The sequence below is a fragment of the Canis lupus genome, chromosome 9 (assembly GCF_048164855.1).
Source record: "Canis lupus baileyi chromosome 9, mCanLup2.hap1, whole genome shotgun sequence".
NCBI lineage: Eukaryota > Metazoa > Chordata > Mammalia > Carnivora > Canidae > Canis > Canis lupus.
Genome location: NC_132846.1, coordinates 51,616,298 through 51,636,915, shown reverse-complemented (window position 1 = coordinate 51,636,915; position 20,618 = coordinate 51,616,298). Strand labels below are relative to the sequence as shown.

The window sequence follows — 20,618 nt, the reverse complement described above, 5'->3', positions numbered from 1 at the left end:
CTAATTTTTTCTGTTTTTTCCCAGGAGGAAAATTGGGTGGCATAAGCTCTAAGATCTTTCTACCTAGAAGAGTGTGAGCTGATAAAAAGAAAAATAGATATTTTCACATATAAAAAAAAAGTGAGACTAGATTTAAGTTGGATCACCAATATTTGCCTATCGTTTGCACTTTTATGGAGCTACCAAACTCTGACATTTGCAGTATTTGAGGTTTACTTCATTTAAGCTGTATTTTGTAGTGGGAAGTGGACTTTGGGCTTCAGTTTCTTGTGGACTTCACTAGAGGAGGTTAAACCAGGGATTATCTAAATACACAGAACCATATGCTTTTCTGAGTGGTCAAAGAAAGGCTAGGTCAATAAACCATAAAACAGTAGCACCTAAGGTTAGGAGCATGATTGTCTGGGTTTGAATCTTGTCTCTGTGCCTTAGTGTCCTTACCTGCACAATGGCAGTAATACCAGCTATAGGCCTGCTGTGAGCCTGAGGACATGGCTCTCTTTATGCCATGTATACTGTATATACATGTACGTGTATACTCCTTGTAGCTACCTAACCAGTAAGTCACTGGTGAATGAGCAAGTAAAAGAAATTACAAAGATCCTTTCCCCTGGCTACACTGATGTGAACTTCCTGAATATAGAGGTGGCACTCCATCCTTCGACACTGAATTCTAGTTCATTTCATCCTAAATCTCACTCTTCCCTCTACATTTTGCCAAATTTAACCATATGCTTCCTGAGAAATGTGATTCTTAAATTAGAATGAATTTTGTAGGGACTTGTTTTGGAAAGGAACATATTTTTTCATGAATGGGTTATGATGGTCTGAGTACTTGACTGTGAGGACTTGAATAATTTATGCACTGGGACTCTCAGAAGTGGATGCCCAGAATATTTTTGGAAAGAGACAGTTGGTTGAAACTGCCAATTTTTTTTTAAGCTATAAGATAATTATGATTGTGTTCCCTCTCAAATATTGAATTTTTCTTTCCATGATTTTCTAGAGAATGAAGATCTAGAAAACACCAAGGTCACCTCTCTAGTGGCTTCTGCTTCTGATCCAGAACCCCATTCCTCACCTTACAGGTAGGAACAGCAACTGCTTGGCTCCTTGTTGTTTATCTTCTGAGATAAGGAAGTGATGAAAGGCATGAACATCTGCTTTAAGGGGGAGGGCAAGTTGGAGTGAAGAGTATGGATGATTTGGTCATTCATTTGTCAATCCTTGGGTGTGGTTAGGGGCAACGTCAAATCTATTTCAGGTTATGAAATATTCTTTACTCTCAGAGAACAAAACTGTAACAAGTAGTATAGCATCTTCATTTGTCTTCTCCTGGAACCCAGGTTGAAATGTTCATACATTAGACATGGATCCCAGGTGGACTTGCAAGAGAATGTGTGTTTAGTTTTATTCTTAGTTTCCTGCTCCATCCATTTCATCTACCTACTGTCATTGATACCAGAGTGCATATAGCAGACAGGAAAGAGTTGTACTGAGCTCTGGAATAAGTAGAAACATGAAACATTAATGGAATAATTAATGAAAAGCTGTATTTTGAAGATACAGGAGAGCTAATGGATATTATAGTCCAACTGATCTGTTTGTGGCATGATACTGTCCACTAGAACCAGTGTTGGCTCCATGCCCCACACAAAATTGATTGCTAGGGGTGGAGAGGAATGTCAAGATATTTAAACAATCTGTTATTTCTTTTTTAAAAAAATTATCTACTTTTTAAGTGAATTCTCTGCCCTATGTGGGCTTGAACTCACAACCCTGAGATTAAGTCTCAAGTTCTACAACTGAGCCAGCCAGGCACCCCCAGATCTGTTATTTCTTAAGTAGAAGTTTTTTCTTCTTACTTTTATATATGAAATAAAACTTTTTTCAAAACCCCAGAATTCAGATGATGGAAGACAATGATTAATATAATAATAATATAATTGGTGATACATAACCATACTTTATTGAATTTTTCTCCATAATAATGATAATAGTTACTTTTTACAGAATATTTCTATTTGCTCAATATTGTACTAGGTGTTAAAATGTATTCTATCATGTCATCCTCATAGCAGCCCTACTGAAACAGGTTTTTTTTTTTTTTTTTTTTACAATAAGGAATACAAAACAGTGAATTGAAAAATTTCCCAAGTTCATAAAGCTCTAGGTTTTTTCTACTCTAAAGCTTATTCCCATAAGTCGCATTAGAAGGGTTTTGAGTTTTATGCTTAGAGCTACTAGGTTATTTATGTAACAGTCTTTTTAGAAGACAAGGCCTCCCCAAGGCTTTGATGATTTGAGACAATTCCTGTTCTTATCAAATCCCAGGAGGGAAGCTCCTTTCCCTCTTCCTACCATCACCCTTTTTCTGTACATGGTGATTTGAAGGATATTTGGAAGATGGCTTTTGGCACAGAGCTAATTTTTCCTCCTAAGGGTAAATAAAGTTTTTGAGCGAAGAATGTACAACATTCTTAGAAAAAAAGGAGATTTAATTTTAAAGCTTTGTTTCTAATATCTGGTGTGTAAAGAAAGAAATCCAGCCCAGATGATGCCTGAAGTGTAGGGTTTATGTTTTGTATATGTTAGAACCGGAAGTGCACTACTCTCTCTCTTTTCCAGTGAGGCTAGCTGGGCTGGCCAGACTCTTCCCTCTCTTGGGATGCCCTCCCTACCACGGGAGCATACACCAGAAGGCTTACACTGGGAGTTTTTCCTTTACGTGGTTTATCATTGGCGTTAAGCAATTTGCAACTTATCTTTCCCAAAATACCCTTCATTGATTCTTCAGAGCATAAAGTGCTAATGTGAATATTAAATTTATGTGGCTATTGCATGTCCTGTTTAGAATTGTTTTTGTGCAAAATAGCCTGCAAAAGGCAAAGAAATGATTTCAGATGCCATACACAGTAAGGTCAGGCTAATGGTCAGAATCACTGCTGTATTCTCACATGCCAGTACTCCGTTTTTGCTCTCAAACAAAAATTAACTTATTCATGTATTTATTCAAATATTTTGGGGCTATCTACTATTTATTCATTCAAGTATTTGTTAAGAGCCTGCTTGCTACTTAACTGGCAGTGTTCTAGGCAATGAAGATACCACAGATGAACAAACAATCCAAGTCCCTGGTATCATGGAGTTTTTATTCTAGGGGGCAGACAGAAAGCAAGTATACATCATATTTCATAGACTCTTAAGTTGCCATCAACTCTAAGATGCACTGTTATTTTATGAACTACCAAGAAAGGAAGAAATGCCCAAGGTAGAGAGTCTAATAAGAGACCCCCTCCCCCTGCCCCATCATGGAGCTAGGACACCAAAAACTTAAACTTTCAGTAAAAAGATAAACAGGAAAAAAAAAAAACCCTCCACAAACAGGATCGCAAGGAAACTTGAATGTCTCTACCTTGTTACTGTGTAGGGGGAGAAAACAATAATCTGCTCTGCAAATGTAAACCACAAGTCTGTAGTCACCAGAATGTGGTCTGAATTCACTCTGTTGGTGTGGTCTAAACGAAACACCATACTCTGATAACTGCTGCTCTAAAGAATCCATTTCACAGATTGTGTTGGCCATAGATTTCCAAGAGCCCTGGGGTATGATACTGCCGCCCTGACACCTAACTCACTTTCTGGTCTCTCTGGAAGTCAGGGGAAAGGAAAGAGCATTATTCCCCTGCTTCTTTGAAAGTAATTATTCAAATACTTATGTTTTAAGTCCTTGGGATAATAGATTAGTGTGCTTAAAAAAGGAAACAAAGCGTTGACCTTTTATTACCCAGTGAACTGGGTAATAAAACCCCAGGGCGATTTGGAGGATGGCATGAAGTGGAAACGCTGAGAAGCTGCTCCTGGGATGAGCAGAGAGGGCCTGCCTTGCGAATCTGTGTACACTCCCTTTGTTTTGGTGATTAATTTCTGGCTTAGGTGAGGCCTAAGGGACAGTAAACCTAGATGCCAGAGGAAAGCAGAGGTTGGGAGGTGTCACTTGAAGGTTGTGCTTTATTTCTAAGTTTTTCCAAGACTACTACTGTGCTTTTTAAGAGTCCTTGAATTGACATACTCTCTTCCTCTGAGAGGCCACAGATGGTGTCTCCAGTGAGTGAGGATGCCCCAGAAGATCTGCGGAAAACAGCTGGTGCCTTGGAGGCTCAGGCCTTGGTAGAACAGGAATTGCTGCCTACAGACCAGGCCCCGGCCCTCAACAAGGTAGGGTGGCATTGTCATTGTCTCTTCAGAAGGAGCAGTTTGTGGCACCAGGATTTAGATGCATATAGAACTAGAAAGCCTTGGGGCATCTCGGTTTTGATTATTTGAAGAATGGTCATGTGCATCGCCCTCAGGACCCATCACTGAACTAGCAGCTATTTAAAAAATGAAGTGTTGAAATGAACGCTCACATGTCCTCTGGATGTTTGGAGCCTTGATTCATGGGATTATGTTTTAGCTTCAGTTTCTTTGTTACCACAGGAACTCCTCCATATTTATGATAAAGTTTCTGTAGAAGTGGTAGAGATAGCAGTGGTCTGTCTCCCTCCCACGGAGGAATAGGTTGTTTGTATCATTATTAACACATCTATTATAATATCAAACAGTATTAGTGCCAGTAAAGACAGTGCAAACATTATAATTACATTTGCATCATGCTTTATAGTTTACAAAGCATTTTTATGCATCATACTCCATTTACTTCTGAGAACAAACCTGTGAGATAGGCACCGTTATGTTCCGTTTACAGATGAGGAAATTGAAGCTAAGACCTAGTGACTTTACTAATGCTAGGCTGCTAATATGTTGCAAACTAAATCCTTTGTTTAGCCCTCTGGAAAAGGAAAGACTCACTTAAGCAGGTTAGCCAAAGTCTCATTTACCTCATAAAGCAATGCAGGTAAAGAACTGAAGGACTTATTCTCCAGACAGAGATGGTATGAAGATATAGTCTGGGAGTAATTAAAAGTTTTCTTTCTTGCAAATATAATTCTGGTCTCATAACTGGACAGCCATCTCAGTAGTGTGCAATCCTGTGTGGGCAGTGGGTATAATGTCTTGTGTTGCCTACCGACTGCTTGGAGAAGGAGCGTGAAATTATGGCATTAAAACAAGAAACAGGAACATTGATCCAAGGAGTCTGATGTGAAACCCATAAGAGGGATGTCCGGGTGGCTCAGTGGTTGAGTGCCTGCCTTGGGCCCAGGATGTGATCCTGGAGTCCCTGGATCGGGTCCCACATCGGGCTCCCTGCATGGAGCATGCTTCTCCCTCTGCCTGTGTGTCTCTGCCCCTCTCTCTCTCTGTGTCTCTCATGAATAGATAAATAAAATATTAAAAAAAAAAAAAAAAAGAAACCCATAAGAAAGTGTGTGAAGCCTCCTGCCATGGTCTAGTGAGGGCTTCAAGTTTCAAGTGATGTTTGTACTCTTCATGCAGGTTAGATGGCTGGCAGCAAATGTACTGTTTAAATACATTTAAATTAAAAAAAAGTACATTTAAATAGGTAAAATTGTGATTATTTATAGAACACTGTTAGTGGATGTGACAACCAGTGGCCCTGGGCCATCCCAGGTGTGCCATGACTGAACCAGAGACAGAGTATAAACCAGATTCTCTCTCTGCAGTGCTTTGGTGACCCAGTTGACAGGGATCTGGAGGTAACCCGTGAGTGGGAGTTGCAGAAGGAGGATGTGTTGCAGAGCTGGAGTCGAACTACACTCCAGAAGGGGGGCTGCAGGGAGGTGCTGTGCAGGCTGAGATCAAGGCAAGGCACAGAAACCCTACTGGTGCAGAAGTTTGTAGCGAGGTTGGAGGATGTTCATGGACAAAGATTTTATAAAGGGTCTGGAGTGGAGAGTTGCAAAAGGGAGGAGGGAACTTAGCACTGCAGGCTTTGAGCTGAAAAGGTGGAGGCAAGAGGGCATGGTTGGGCGGGCAGCACCATGGGGAAGGGGCTGATGGGGATCTGCCCCTCTAGCGAGTGCTCTAATTAGAGTGTTCTTGTACAGATGGCCAAGTACCAAGTTCCACAAAGGTCTGGGGACATCGTTATGATCCAATCTGAACACACAGGAGCTGTAGATATCCTTTCAGCTGATTTGGAATCTGCAGATCTCCTGGGGGATCACAGGAAAGGTGAGAGCTTTGAGGGTAGGAGGGTGATTTCTTTGTTCCCAAGGGGTGCTTAAAGAAAAGGCAGGCAGGGGGCGCCTGGGTGGCTTAGTCCATTTGGAGCCTGCCAAGGGTCCTGGGATCAAGCCTGGCTTTGGGCCTGCTTCTCTGTCTCCCACTGCCCTGCCCTTGCTTGTGCACTCTCTCAAATAAATAAATAAAAATCTTAAAAAAAAAAAAAAAAAAAGGGCAGGCTGACTGATGGAAGGAAAGTGAGGAGGTGACGTGTGAAAGGCAGTGAAAGAAGCCATGAAGTAGAAAGAAGGTCTGACTGTGATACCCACCCTAAGCCAAATGTCAGGTGTCTTTACATTTCCTCTTGGTTTCTCAGTAGTGAGCTGCCTGTCCTTTCAGTGTCCCCCCCTCTGATGGCGCCTCCATGCATCTGGACCTTTGCCAAGATGAAAGAATTTAAAAGCAAGCTGGGCAAAGAGAAGAACAGCCGTCTGGTGGTGAAGCGGGGTGAGGTGGTGACCATCCGGGTACCTACGCATCCAGAGGGGAAGCGTGTTTGCTGGGAGTTTGCCACCGACGACTATGACATTGGCTTTGGAGTTTATTTTGACTGGACCCCTGTAACCAGCACTGACATAACTGTGCAGGTCAGTGATTCCAGTGAAGATGAGGATGAAGACGAGGAAGAGGAGGAAGAGATTGAAGGTAAATTTAATTTTAACATAATTTGGAATTTGCTTTTTCTCAGCCCAATTTCTAGTGACCACTTCCTGTGTTACACCAGTCCTTCTCTCCCTTAGAACGAAAACAAGGAATCCCTTTCAGCATTGTAAGCTAAATTGAGTGAGTGGGTACAGGCCAAAGTCAGACCCTCAAAGAACATTCTGGTGGGGATGGTACTGGTGCCTTGGTGGAAAGTTTCTTATGCTTTTTAATCAGTATCTAGCTATTTGTCCAACACCTCCTTGGGGACAGGGATGGGTGGGCAGGGAAAGGGATGGGTCAGTGCTGCAGTATATAAATTACATATAAACCTGAGATTATTTTAAATTTCTCTCATAGTTTGGGATATTTACCATTTTTAGTCTGGAACCAAACTGGGTGATTACAGTTTGCTAAGTGTGCTCCCCTTCAGACTGTCACAGTTGGCTGAATACTGTTTACTTCTTTCTTCATGCCCAGAGCAGTATTTTTTAATTAAAAATTTTTTATTGCATTATAATTGACATATAACATTAGTTTGAAGTGTACAACATAATGATTTAATATTTGTATGTATTGCAAAATATGCCCAGAGCACACCACGTGCCCGGAGTAGTTTTAAAAGTGATTGCTGTGCTCCATTCCAGTTATTTGCAGTGCCTACTCAGAATGACCTCGAGGTTTTTTTTGTTTTTGTTTTTGTTTTTGTTTTTGTAATATTAAGAGTAAGGTTCTCAGTAGGTTCCAAGCATCTTGATTTGTCTATATGATCTTATAATCAGTCCCTTTCTTCTTCATGGAAGAGCAAGTCTGCAGGGAAATCTTCAGGTATTTAGGCAGGAGGAGAACCTCATGTCTTAATTTGCTATTTTTCAGGAGGCCAAGTAGAATTCTAGGTCACTCTGTACAGGGTGTTTGTATTTCCTTCCTCTGTTAGCTATTTCTTTTCCCCACTGAATGAAAAGATGTCAGAATGTTCCCTTCTAAATACCTTTCTTGGGGCTCCTGGGTGGCTTAGTCAGTTAAGTGTCGGACTCTTGATATTGGCTCCGGTCATGATCTCAGGGTCGTGAGACTGAGCCCCATGTTGGGCTCTGCACTCAATGGGGTGTAGAAATGTCCAGACAGTTCTGGAACAGGTAGGCTCTATAAGGCTAAATCATTGTTTCTCAGTGGAGACATTGTTGGCCTTTGGGGTGGAATGCTTCTTTGCTGAGCGAGTACTATCCTGATGTCAAGTGCTCCTGGACACTTGGGTGCCAAATACCAGTATGACTCACTAGTCACTGTGGTGATCAGAAGGTCCGCAGACACTTCCAGATCCCTGTAGGAGGACGAGAGCATCCCCCTGGCTAAGAGCCATTACGTCACCTTGTGTATTCTTTGACCGTGAGGTAGGACTTATTCAGTCTCTGAAGTCGCATCCAAACACTGTGCCTTTTGCTCACACAGACCCTGTCCCAGTTGGAGATGTGGAGAGAGGCTCCAGGAGCTCCCTGCGAGGGCGATATGGGGAGGTCATGCCCGTGTACCGGCGAGACAGCCACCGAGACGTGCAGGCTGGTAGCCACGACTACCCGGGAGAGGGCATCTACCTGCTTAAGTTTGACAACTCGTACTCCCTGCTCCGCAACAAGACTCTCTACTTCCACATCTACTACACTAGCTGAAGGCCCACGGGGACAGGAGGCAGGCGGGTGTTTGCTGGCTGGAGCAGGCTGCCAGCTGGTGCCTCTGGCTTTGGAGAGGCAAGAGCTAAAAGTTGAGCGTGAGGCTCCTACCCTCACGTCCTGCCTGGCATGCCTGTGTTGACCCCACGTAGCTTTTCCCCCTTCTTGGCTTCTGCAGGTGGTGGTGTAGTGCCCCTGTTCTGTGGTCCCTGACTCATGCTCCTCTTGCTTCAGACTCCAGCAAAATGCCTCTATGACGGAGCCCGGCAGGCAAAAGCCTGAAGGGCAGCTGGGTGTTCTCTTGGAAAAGTAGGTTTGTTTTGGTACGAGGTATCATTCCAGTTGCTGCTCTCACCTCTCCCGGAGCCTTTATTGCAGATGTGGTTAGTGGCGCCCACTCTTCACTTTTGAAAGTGCTGGAAGAGGAAAAGCACATGGTCCATGAAGGAACCCAGTCTCTTGGATGGAGAAAGCTCTGTCCAGCCTCTCACCACTGCCATATTCCTGCCTGCCGGTTCTTCATGGTCTGTAGCATGGGCCGGGAGCCCTCACTGCCTTTGGAGGGGTGTTAGCAGTCCCGATTGTTCGACTCTGCCTCTTACCCTCCTCTTGCCTCTCCCACGTCTATGTCCGTGTCCTTACAGTGAGAACAGCCACATAGTCTGTAGTGGTGATCACATAGTCTAACATCTGGGGGGAGTTGCTGCCTCCATTGCTTCCTGCTTCAAGAGGTCATGTCCTGTGTAGTAGCAAGGGTGATGGGGGTCGGAGGGGAAGGGGTGGGGATTAGGTGGAAAGATCTCAGAATCCACATCTTTGAAAGTCAAGTATTACTGAATTACTTTTTTTTTTTTGTATAACCAGAGAAGGGGTACAATCTGAGAGAGAACGATAAAAAAAATACAACACTCCAGATTCCCCACTACTCTTTTTTTATCTTTCAGGTAAGAGTGTTATTTAGAAATTTTGCTTCAGTACCCATCGACTTCCAGAGCTTCTGGATTTAGGTTTCTTGCATTGAGGGCTTAAAGCTTTTGGAGTTGGATTTGTTCTTTACCAGGCCAAAGCTTGCATTTCTCTGGCTACCCTTCCCACTGTATTAGCTCTGAGGCCCTGAGTTCCATAGGGTTAGGTAGGGGTCTGTAATCAGGGGTTGCCAGAGCAGCAGGGCAGGGCCTCAGGCAGAGAAGGGACCACTGCGGTGGTCTGTACCTCCTTGTTTCTTATTCCTTGTGTTGAGTCTGTTACCGCCTTAGAATTTTGAGGAATAATTCAATTTATTTATTACTTTATTTATTTTTGTAGCACATTTCATTTTACCTTTGAAACAGTTTCCATCTGTTTCTTAGAAGGCTTTTGTCTGCTCTGAGCCATTGAGGCCACCTCTTCTGTGGAGTCAGATGACAATGTTAGGAAAAGTTGGGAAGTGATAACATTCCCTTCCTGAAGGTCAGTCCTGGGATGTTTTGGGAGGGATCCTGCCCTTCTGAGATGGATGATGCCATCTTACCCTAGCCCTTTCTGAGAGGAGTTCTAGGTTGTGTGGGACCCTGCCCATTCACTCAGGTTGGAGTAACGAGGAATTGACTTGCCAGTCAAGGACATCCTGTGCTTCTGGGATTTCAAAGTCCTTTGCCTACTCTGTGGAGTCATCTTCATGACATTTCCTTTGGCTCATTCCTTCCTTATGCAGGTGTCTCATGCCAAGCCTCTCCCCACTATGAGAGCAGGACCTCCAAGACCAGGGCTCCTCATGGTAGTTCTTTAGTAGCATCTGTGTCCTGGAATAAAAGGCCAGGCAGCCTGCACTTTCTGTTTCCCTGAGAGCAAAGCCCCAAGTAAGGATAGGATGTTGTAGACTGAGCAGCATCTTATCTACATGATTTTATATTTCAGTGCATTTTGTAGAGGATTACACTGGTAAGAAATTAGAAATTATTTTAGTGAGTATTTGGGCCGCTCAGAGCAAACTCGCTGCGCATCACATCACCGTCAGATTAGCTGAGTGAGCACTCTTTCGGCACCGAAGTTGAATCACACCTTAGCTAAGTGAGTATAATTCTTATAAAAGAATTTTCTACTGAGCTATTCTCCAGTCAGCTCAAGCCTTGCTTATTTTTCCTGTTTATTATTAACTCCTGGCTTTCTCATAGAAGGGAGCTGTCAGGCCATATGTAGCAAGCTCCCTGGGACAGCACTCTGTTTATCTTTGCCCTGAGACTCTCTGTACTACTTCCTTTGGCATCCTAGTTCTGGTGCATCAGGGAAGCCCGAGGGCCCTGTTCCTGTCACCTCTGTGTGCCTCTTATTGTCTGGGTACTTTGGAGTCCTGGACATTGTTACATTTCACCCTACACTGGCGTTTCTTTGTTCCATTAGCATAAAATGGCTAAAAAGATATTTTCACTATCTAATTCATACCCTATTTTCCTATTAAATTTCTGAAATCATCGAACTTTAGGGACCAAATATTACTCGTGGAAGCACATGTGATCAGTGAGAAATTCATAGCTCAGCAAATCCTCAGAGGTAATCCTTTCCTAGATCTTTCCCTGAGTTTATAGAACCAAACAATGAAATCAGAGTCCTCTGTCTCACCCTGTTCTCTAGAGCACAAGTAAATACTAACAGAAGAGAGCGCTTTGTAGTGGGAGAAAGATTGAAATTCTCTACACAGAGCAGCTGGCTTCTTCAATTTCTTGTTTGTTTTAGCTTCGCCACTCTGTTGGGGCTTTTAGAAAGAAGACCTATTTAAAGTGTTAATTTTTTCTAACATTTTACCATGAAAAATATTCAGCAAACATAGAACCTAAATGAAGTAGATAGTAAACACCCTTAGGTATACCTACCACATAGATTTTAAAATTATAAACTGCTAATTAAAATAAAGATGATTCTCCCATTCTGTTCCTTTTGGCAAGTGTCCAATTAGAGTATGTTCCCTGCACAGATACCAACTCTCCTGTGTCAAAGGGCCCCTGGTTTTTTAGCAGATTTATTTCATTCAGCATGAGTTACTTATGAGGTGGTCCTCATACAAAAAAAGTGTTTCTTGATCTCCATCTCTCAAAAGCTCTTGTTGTATTTCCCCTTCCCTCAGGCCAGAGCTTCACTCTTTCTTCTGGCTCAGTAGAGGGAGGGCAATGGTGAGGCTGCTTTGGAAGGACTTTAATCCGTGCTTTATGACCTGCTCTCAGGACTCCGAAGTTAAAACCCAGTCCTCAGACAATGGATAGCTTTATAATGGAGGTAGGTAACAACTTGAAATAAGGCCATTGTTCTTTTTTAAAAATAATTCATGCAACTTAAAAAACGTTTTTATTATTTAAGAAAGGAACTCAGACTTTTTAAAAGTACATATTATATTGCCCCTTATGTGCATATGAAAGAGTTAAATCTGAGAGTTCTCTGTCTTATATTAATCAGTGGGATTAGATACACTGTAAAACCAGTTATAGAAAGTATCTGAGTGTAGATGATCTTGATGAGCCCTACCCAGTTCTTCTTTGAAAGAATTGGGCAAATCCCAAATCCTAAAGTATCTTTATATTTATTTGTTAAGACCATTTTTCTGCAAAAAGTTGCCTTGTAACCCCAAAGCATGTGATTCTAAGGTATGGAGCTGAGTGACCCTAACATTTACATAAAGGATTACTGTTTATGTGGAGGGTGAGGGAGGGCCGAAGCAAAACAGTTTTGTGCAGCTGGAGGCCTGCCTTTTAAAATTGATAGTAAGGGGGAAAAAAACACAATAAAATGAGAGGAAGAGAGATAAACTGTCAAATGTATCCCAGGTTTTGTTCATATCCTGGTTTTGCTTAGTTCTTTAGTCTGTATTTCATTAGTTGGAATTATTCTTTAAGCCAGAAGCCTTGCTGGTTCTCATTATGCTTATTGGAGAAGCCCCAAGCCCTTTTGCTGTCTCTTCCAACAGATGTGACTTTAGGAATCTGTTTGAGTAGGTCTCCCCTACTAAGTATCATCCCCTGACCTGAGGCTGCATTTCATCTCTGTGTTCTCTGGGGCTTAGAGTCTAGTGCCATTTTGTAAAATGGTGGTAAGACTGGAATGAGGCTGGGAGGGAGTACAGCTGTGTCCCCCGCAGCCCCCGTTGGCTTTGACTGTGGCTAAGAAAGAGATGAGCTTGCTTGCTTTTGGCCAAAATCACAGAAGGGCCCCAAGCCACAAGCTGTGGCCCTGTAGGCTGACCTCCCTGTGAGGTGTAGGACTCCTGGTCTTCTGTAATCTCTGTGGGATGGTCATACACACAGTAGGAAATGGAACAGTTCTCCCTTTTAAGAGCTTCCATTTTGAATTTCTTCTGGGCCTAGAAGGTCCACACCAACCTCTTTAACCAGTCTCTTTCCACCTGGCTAAAAATGTAGAGCTCGTGGAAAGCTGAATTTGCTGGAAATGGGAAGAGCACCATCCCTATAGAATCTCAGTGGTTGAAAAGAGTTGAAAGTGAATTTCTGTCTGAAGGAAGGTGATTTCATTCCTTTTATTGTGACCGGTAGCATATTAAGGGATTTATGGTCTTTAGAGAGCAAGCCATTATATTCATTGTGTGTTGGATTGTGCTCAGGGAGCCATGATGCTTGATTATTTGGGAAGTAAGTAGGGAATGGGTGTCTAAAACCAGTCACAAGCTGGGTGCTTTCCAGCAACCCTGTCTGTGGTGAGTATCTTTATGGCCAAAGTCCCAGTCTTCATGCACATGGGATCCTGTCCCTAGGCCCTCACTTCCACGCAACTGAGAGATTAAGAGGGACTAGGCTCCCTCCATTTCTCTTTGATGCCTTGATTATTTACCATATTGTTTAGTACTGGCAGCATGGTATCTAAGGCCTCTGTTTACCCCATTAACCGGAATTAAGTAACAGTGAGTTGAGCAGTCAGCCTTGGTTGAAAGTTGGACTATGGAGGAATTATGATTTACAATCCCACATTGGGATAACTGGGTGACTTGTGTATGACTATTCAGTCATCAGTTGGAACTCTTGTAAACCTTACCAAGTGAATGAAGAGTCTATGTTAATGAGATACTGAGGAAGACACAAATTATTTGAGTAATAAATAGAGGAAGCCCTCCATCCATGGGAGCTATATTCTGTCACTGGCTATAAATGAAATTGTGACATGAGTTTGCAGCTCCTCAGTGTTTCTCAGAAGTAGAAGAACCGCCTGGGAGTTGGTTCCTGGTGGCTGCTCTCCTGGAAAAAAGGGGAGATACCCAGGAGAAAACTGCTTTGGCTCAGTGGGTACCTGGTCATGGGCAGTGTCACCCCTTTGCTCTGTCTAATCAATCCACCACTTTGTGAGCACTCCTTTGACATATATCCAGTTATTTAGATTCTGAGGTTAGGGCAGAATTTGGGACCCAGAGGGTGAGAGAAACTTTGCTAAGTATCATGTGGCCAGATTTCAGAAATCACTATTCCCTCTGAAATGTTGCATGGCTCCTGCCTGAACCACAAAGGCCACACAAAGCCCCTGCCATTTGAATCTCTTGTCATTAAGCTAAGAAAAACCTAGTTGCCCAAAGCCTTGATGGGGTTCATTTACCAATTGTCATTCCCTCAAAAACTAAGTCCAAAAATAAGATGTTGGCTTTGAAAGTATTATAGTGGTCCTGGTCACTAGTTTGAACCCATGATCTGATTACCATGATATGTACTTTGATTTCTTTTAGGCCCCAGGCACGTGGACCAGAGTTAATTTCATGGCTCTTCTTCCCTCTAAGACTTGAGGAAAGGGTGCCCCAGAAATTTAGATATCCGGGCTTGTTGGTTCAATTCCATACTTTTCTGTCCCTTTAAGTACTTATCTAAGGGTAAAATAATATATGTGAAATGACTCCCAGAGGACAAAGAGTCATGAACAACTCTGGAGTTTAGATTTGGAATATTCTAGCATATAGGGTTCCAGAAGAGCCCTAAGCTAACAGCTTTAGGAGTTCTCTTCCTGAACTCACTTCTTCACTCAGGTTTGATATCTCTCTGTCTAAAACGTTCCTCGTTATTGTTGTTGTTGATTTTTAGGTTCAGGCCAAGAATCGTCTGGAAAACATTATCTTAATTCCTTCTCTCATGTCCTGAGTAGTACATTTTACTAAGAAATTCCATATCAAAAACTCTGCTGACATCCATTTCTGAGATTCTTGTCCCATGCGTGAAGTTGTTTTCATTTAATCAAGTTGAATTGTTTCCATTTAGCCATGTTCAAGAGCAAGTAAAGTCTAGAGAAAGCAATCCTGTAACCCAGCACTCTGGCGTACCCATTTGCCTTTACTAACAGGAAGCATTTTGAAATTCTCAGAAGAAAGTTCCTTTGTAATCAGAGTGATGGATTATGAGAAAGCCAGACTTTGGGTAGAGGGAGGTACTTGCAGATTTCCTAAACCACTTCATGCCATTTAGCTTGTATTTCTGAAAGGCCTGCTTTGGTGCCATGCATTGAAATCTGTCAGTTAATTGAAAGATGATTATGCTTTCTTGGCAAGTATTTAAGCAATTGGCAACCACCAAGGTGTTCTTCCCTTATTGTTCTCTGTCATGCATTATGCTGATGTTACAGAAAGGGGTCCAGAAGGGAAAGTGTCACCGTCTTTTCTTTCAAGTACAAAAGTAGCCCCATTATTCATTTATTGGAAGCATTTTGTTTTTCGTGTCCCCTGAGAAATGCCGTCAACATTTCCTATGATTTCTAAGAGCTCTGTACCAAATTGTCATTCAGTCGTCCTGTCCCGCTGAGTGGTTTTTCCTTTAAAATCCCTTCTCTTACCACCCTGTGGTACTGAATGTGTTGCTGTGATACACCGATGAGCTATGGTTCTTTAAAAGGCTCAGTTCTTGTGTTTTTATATTATGTAACAGTTTTGTGATGCTTTTGTGCATTCTTTGTCTTCTCTTCCAAGTTTTGAAATCTGTCCTAAATAAATTTTTTCACTATGCACCTGAAACGTTTGAATTCTCTTAGTGAACTTGATTTACAGGTTACATTTTTTATTCATTCTGCATTCCTCCTAGAGGAAAGCTATTTGATAAACCTTTATTAATTATTCTGTAATATATTGATTATGAAAATTTAAGAAAAATTAACAAGAAAAATGGAGAATGAGATTAATGACATATCTTTGAACTGTGTTTAAATTCATGGCAGAGTATTACAAACTGGGAACTGGATTTGGCCCATGGGCAGAAAAAGAGGGTTTAGAGTGATGATCACTAGATAGAACATTATAGAGTTTAATCAGTATCTGGTTTCCGATGATGTTCATTTCCCAGTGAGCTTCCTATGTTCAAGTGGGAACTGGTATGCTGGACACCAGGGTAATCATGAACACAGTCTAGGTGGTATTAATTCAGTCTATTTTCAGAAATGACACCCTAAGGTGTCTTAGGCATCTCTTTAGAAGGCTGCCTGTATACATCTCTGGTGTTTCTTACAAAACAAGAAAGACTCCTAATCTGCAGGAAGGGGACCTTTGAAAACTTCGGTGACATCAGTCGTTCTATGAAGAGCCTGTTAGATCTTTCTCTGCCTTCCTTTGCAACGTAGTTTAGAGGCTGATGTATAAAGGAGAAGATATTGGAAATAACTGTGAGCTAAATGAATATAATCCACCCACCAAACTACAGCACGATCAATAAAAAGCCCAGGCAGGGTACATGGAGTTAGGGATCTTTAGTGAGTTATGTTTGGATATGCTGAATGTAGTATGTCACTGCTAACACATAGCATACTGAAGGTTATTTTATTTATTTTTCAGATTTTATTTTTAAGTACTCTCTATACCCGACATGGGGCTTGAACTCACAGCCCTAAGGTCATGGGTTGCACGCTTCACTGACTATGCCAGCCAGGTGCCCCATATCGAGGGTTATTTTTTAACTTTTAAAGGCACTCCTGTTGGGGCATCTGGGTGGCTCAGTCAGTTAAGCATCCGATCTTGATTTCGGCTCAAGTCATGATCTCAGGGTTGTAAGATAGAGCCCTGTGTTGGGCTCCGTGCTGGGCGTGGAGTCTGCTTGTGATCCTGCCCCTCCCCTGTTCTCTCTCTCAATCTCTCTAAAATAATAAAAACTTAAAAAGAAAAAACATAAGAGCACTCTCGTCATATCATTGACCCTGACATAGCTCAGGATTATATTTACAGCTCTTGACATTCAGTTTGATATTCTTTAACCTATGAGGTTCTGGCTAAACTCAGCAGCCCTGTTAGTTCACATATTCTCCCAAAGTGGAATGTGACCTGCTAGCGACTTTGGAATGGAGAGCTAAATAAGTTATGTTTAAAAGGTGGAAGGGGCAGCCCGGGTGGCTCAGCAGTTTAGCGCCTCCTTTAGCCCAGGGTGTGTGATTCTGGCGACCCAGGATCGAGTCCCTGCATGGAGCCTGCTTCTCCCTCTGCCTGTGTCTCTGCTTCTCTCTCTCTCTCTGTGTCTCTCATGAATGAATAAATAAATAAATAAATCTTAAAAAAAAAAAAAAAAAGTTAGGTGGAGGGCAGCCTGGGTGGCTCAGCGGCTTTTTCAGCCCAGGGCATGATCCTGGAGACCCAGGATCGAGTGCCACATCGGGCTCCCTGCAGTGAGCCTGCTTCTCCCTCTGCCTGTATCTCTGCCTCTCTCTCTCTGTGTCTCATGAATAAATAAATAAGATATTTAAAAATAAATAAATAAAAGTTAGGTGTTGCCGATATGAGTTCTTACAAGTAGGTGCATACACCGTGTGTTCAGTCAGCTTTACTACTTTCCTTGATGGATGTATAAAATTGCTTTGGGACAAAATCCCACATATTTTGCTTTGTCCTCAAGTATTTCCTGGCAGGTCCTTCTTACTGTTTTCATCCTTCTAAAGTACTTCCCAGGACTTCCTACTTCTATAGCAGTGAAAACCCTTTCCACTCAATTACCCAGCAGGCCACTCTAGCATCTGCACGTCTGTCATCCCCTGCAGCCACCCCCACCGTGGCAAGTAGATCAGGCCCCCTGTGGCTTCTGACGTACCAGAGTCAGGGATCTGCCAGTTGTTCTCCACACACCTGACAACTGAGGTGGAAATGAAGGACATGACTCTTACCACCCACTCAGCCTTTGGAGAGAAGCCCCTGCTGGAAAGTATCCCCTGAAAAGGTGATGGTTTTGAGTCGAGAGATGTATCTGGCCCCTGAAGACAAGAGCTTATTTGCAGACCTAAGGAAATCAGAAGAGGTAGCTTTCCAAACCCTTTAGAGAAGCCTCATTATTGCTAAGCTTTCAGAGCCATTTGGTCTGACCTCTAGACACCAGTCTCTGCACGTAGGGAAAAATCTGCTCCTTCAAGATCTTCTAGGGCCCCTCAAAGGGGAGAGACATTCCAGGAGGGGTGGCCAGCCATAGCTGTACAAGGAGGACATATTTCCATCTAATAAGCACGTATGGAGCAAGGCTAGTCACCTTGCACAGCATGGGGGTTAAGAGGGTGGTCAGGAGTGGGGTCCCAGAGTTCTTCAGGGAACTCTGTTCTCAAGCAGGGAAGATGGCTTACAAATGCCGCATTGTCTCTGGAAATAAAGAGGGTCCTCCTCTCTCCCATGTATCCAGCCACAGGTCCCCGGAGGAGGGTTCTCAGTGCAGAGGGCTGAGGCCAGCAGTCTTGGGTCTCCACGTCCCTCAACAGCAGGTCAGCTAACCATGCTGGTGACCTGGACTCCACGGAGGGCCCAGGGCTGGAACACAGAGCAATAGCCTCACTCTGACTCAAAACCCCAAGCCCAGAGACCAGACCACTCTCCTTTCTCATAAGCTGTGGTCCTCCAGCAAGGCCAGAGCCTCTGTACATCCCAAGCCCCTCTCTGTACACCCCTTCCCCATCCCTGTTTGCCCTGGGCTGGTGGGTCCCTGGGCCTGCCTTCTCTTAGCCCCTTGTGACTGGGAATGTGGCAGACTTGGCCCCCAGTTCCATCACTTCCTCATGGGCCTGGTCCCCGGAAGCCCGTGGGAGACACCCAGAGTGGTTGCAGGCCCTTGAGCACCCAGGCGCTCTCCTCAGGTCTGAGTGAAGAAGGTGGCAAGGGGGTTCCCCAGCCCTGGTCCTGAGACCAGCCTGTGGTGCTACCAGCTGTGTGGACAGCTCCTGAGGTTTAGGTTCTGGCTTTAAAATACAATATCCAGGGCACCTGGGTGGCTCAGTGCTTGGGTGTCTGTCTTCAGCTCGGGTCGAGATCCTGGGGTCCTGGGATTGAGTTGCGCATCAGGTTCCCCACAGGGAGCCTGCTTCTCCTTCTGCCTCTCTCTGTATCTCTCATGAATAAATGAGATCTTAAAAAACCACACACACAAAGATCTCCTTTACAAAAATATCATGAGATAAGAAGATGGACCATCATCCTCCTAAAGCCAGTGGAGCCGAGAGCCACGAAGGTTTAGTCACTTCCCATTGATGTGGGAATGCTTGCAAGAACCCAGCACATTCCAGGTAAATCACCTCTGTGGATCCCTGAGTGAGTTTCTCTGGCTTAGACACATTTCTGTTTTTGTGGGGAAGGTCAAGTTTGTCTGACTTTGGGGGTTAGGGGTTCTGGGGAAAGCAAGAAAGAGGGCCTCAGAAATGGAACCCCAAGGATCTCTACTGAGCCCAGAGGAAAACCCACATTTGTTCTCTCTCCTCCCCATCCACCCATGGCTGATTTTCGCTTTACATCTGACACATACCAGGAAAGTCCTGTTGAACAGAGGACTGGAACTATGGGAAATATGAGAAAAATATGTAACATGGGTTTTGTGCCACAGATGAGGGATGGTTTCTATAATGTTGTGACAACAGAGGCTGTAGCGCCTGTGTACCTGACTTAATTTCTTTAAAAGCCATTTAGCTTTTGCCACCAGTTTTAGGCTGGCTGATAGAGCCCCAGGTTAAATAGGTTAATACTCTGTGTCTAGGATACCTGAGCTGAAACATGGCAACTCTTAGAAGTCATTTTTGGATCAGAGAAGCAGATGGACAACAGACCAGCCACATTGAGCAGCAGAGTTCAAGTGGCCAAGTAAACTTCCCGTAGTAAATGAGGGACAAAAGCTCAGAAGGAGCAAGGGCCAAGTCTGCCGCATTCCCAGTCACAAGGCCACACATCCTAGCTCCCAGCCGGGGTAGTCACTGGGGAAGTCTCACTGCAAGCTAGTGGACTGAATGGAGGGAGTGGCCAGCCCATCACCAGCCTGAATAGGCCAGTCACGAGTTTTCTTCCAGGAAAACCCATTCACCCCCTCACTGTACTGAGTCGTCTCTAGAATCACTCAGGGCAGGTTGTCTGTCCCTGTACCCACTCTTGGATGCGACTCAATCTAATTCCCTTACTTCCCAGAAGTCTCGTCTGTTGCCTGGTGATGGGACTGGGAGGAGGAACTCCGCAAGCTCAGCAGTGGTGGAGACCAGTTCCGATGGCTTTTGTGGGCTCCCAAAGGTGCCAGCCGCCGCCTCAACCCCTGGGAAGTGGCAGCAGCAGCCCATCTGGCCTTGTGCGTTGCTCCTCCCCCATCGCGCTTGCACTATCCCTCCAGGGCCAGGGAGGCCGGCTGCCTGGAGCTGAGGGAGCACTGCCCGGAGCTGGGGCCAGCCTTCTCTCCCTGGAGTTAGTTCCACCTTTCAAATCTACGGGGCCTTTAGTCACCTTCAACCTCAAATGTCCAAATCAGGTGCCATTCCTGCTCCCTGGGCTGAGGAGATTAGTGTCTCAAGGTTTCCTGGAGAGAGTATGGATGGGCTTCACCCAGCCGGGCAGGCCTGGAATGAGCTGAGGGAGAGATGGTGACAGAGCAGGGGAGCCCCCGAGTCCCCTCGCCACTGCTGGGTCTCATCTGTCCTGTGCTTTTTTCTGGCTCTGCCAAGACAAATGTGTCTTGGGAACAAGAGTGGCCCACTTGGGTCATTCTAAAGAAAATGGGACTCATGGCTGAACGTGGTGGTTTCTATTTGGACCAGACACATCTACCTTAACTTACTGTTTAAACCTTAGCCACACAGGGGAAATGAAATCTCAAGTACAGGACACAGAAGTCATCTCGTTCCCCTCCCAGAAGGGGCCTCAGGGTAAGCTGAGTCCTGGGTGGGGTCCTGAACAGCCTGGGCAGTGCAGTT

The 20,618-nt window shown here is 44.0% G+C and overlaps 1 protein-coding gene across 4 annotated transcripts in view; it reads left to right on the top strand.

The window, feature by feature from the left end:
• TMED8 (transmembrane p24 trafficking protein family member 8) overlaps window positions 1-15,459 on the top strand; it is a 33,125-nt gene extending 17,666 nt beyond the window's left edge. For 2 of the 4 annotated variants that reach the window (XM_072839482.1, XM_072839483.1), the window contains exons 2-6: window positions 1,007-1,088; window positions 4,089-4,218; window positions 6,009-6,135; window positions 6,526-6,831; window positions 8,281-15,459. In XM_072839482.1, coding sequence (XP_072695583.1) covers window positions 1,007-1,088; window positions 4,089-4,218; window positions 6,009-6,135; window positions 6,526-6,831; window positions 8,281-8,498 — 863 coding nt within the window. In that variant the 3' untranslated portion in view covers window positions 8,499-15,459. Of the gene's footprint in view, window positions 1-1,006; window positions 1,089-4,086; window positions 4,219-6,008; window positions 6,136-6,525; window positions 6,832-8,280 lie in introns of those variants that run through there. The other 2 variants (XM_072839485.1, XM_072839484.1) reach the window with 2 other exon arrangements.
• Window positions 15,460-20,618: the final 5,159 nt, after the last annotated feature.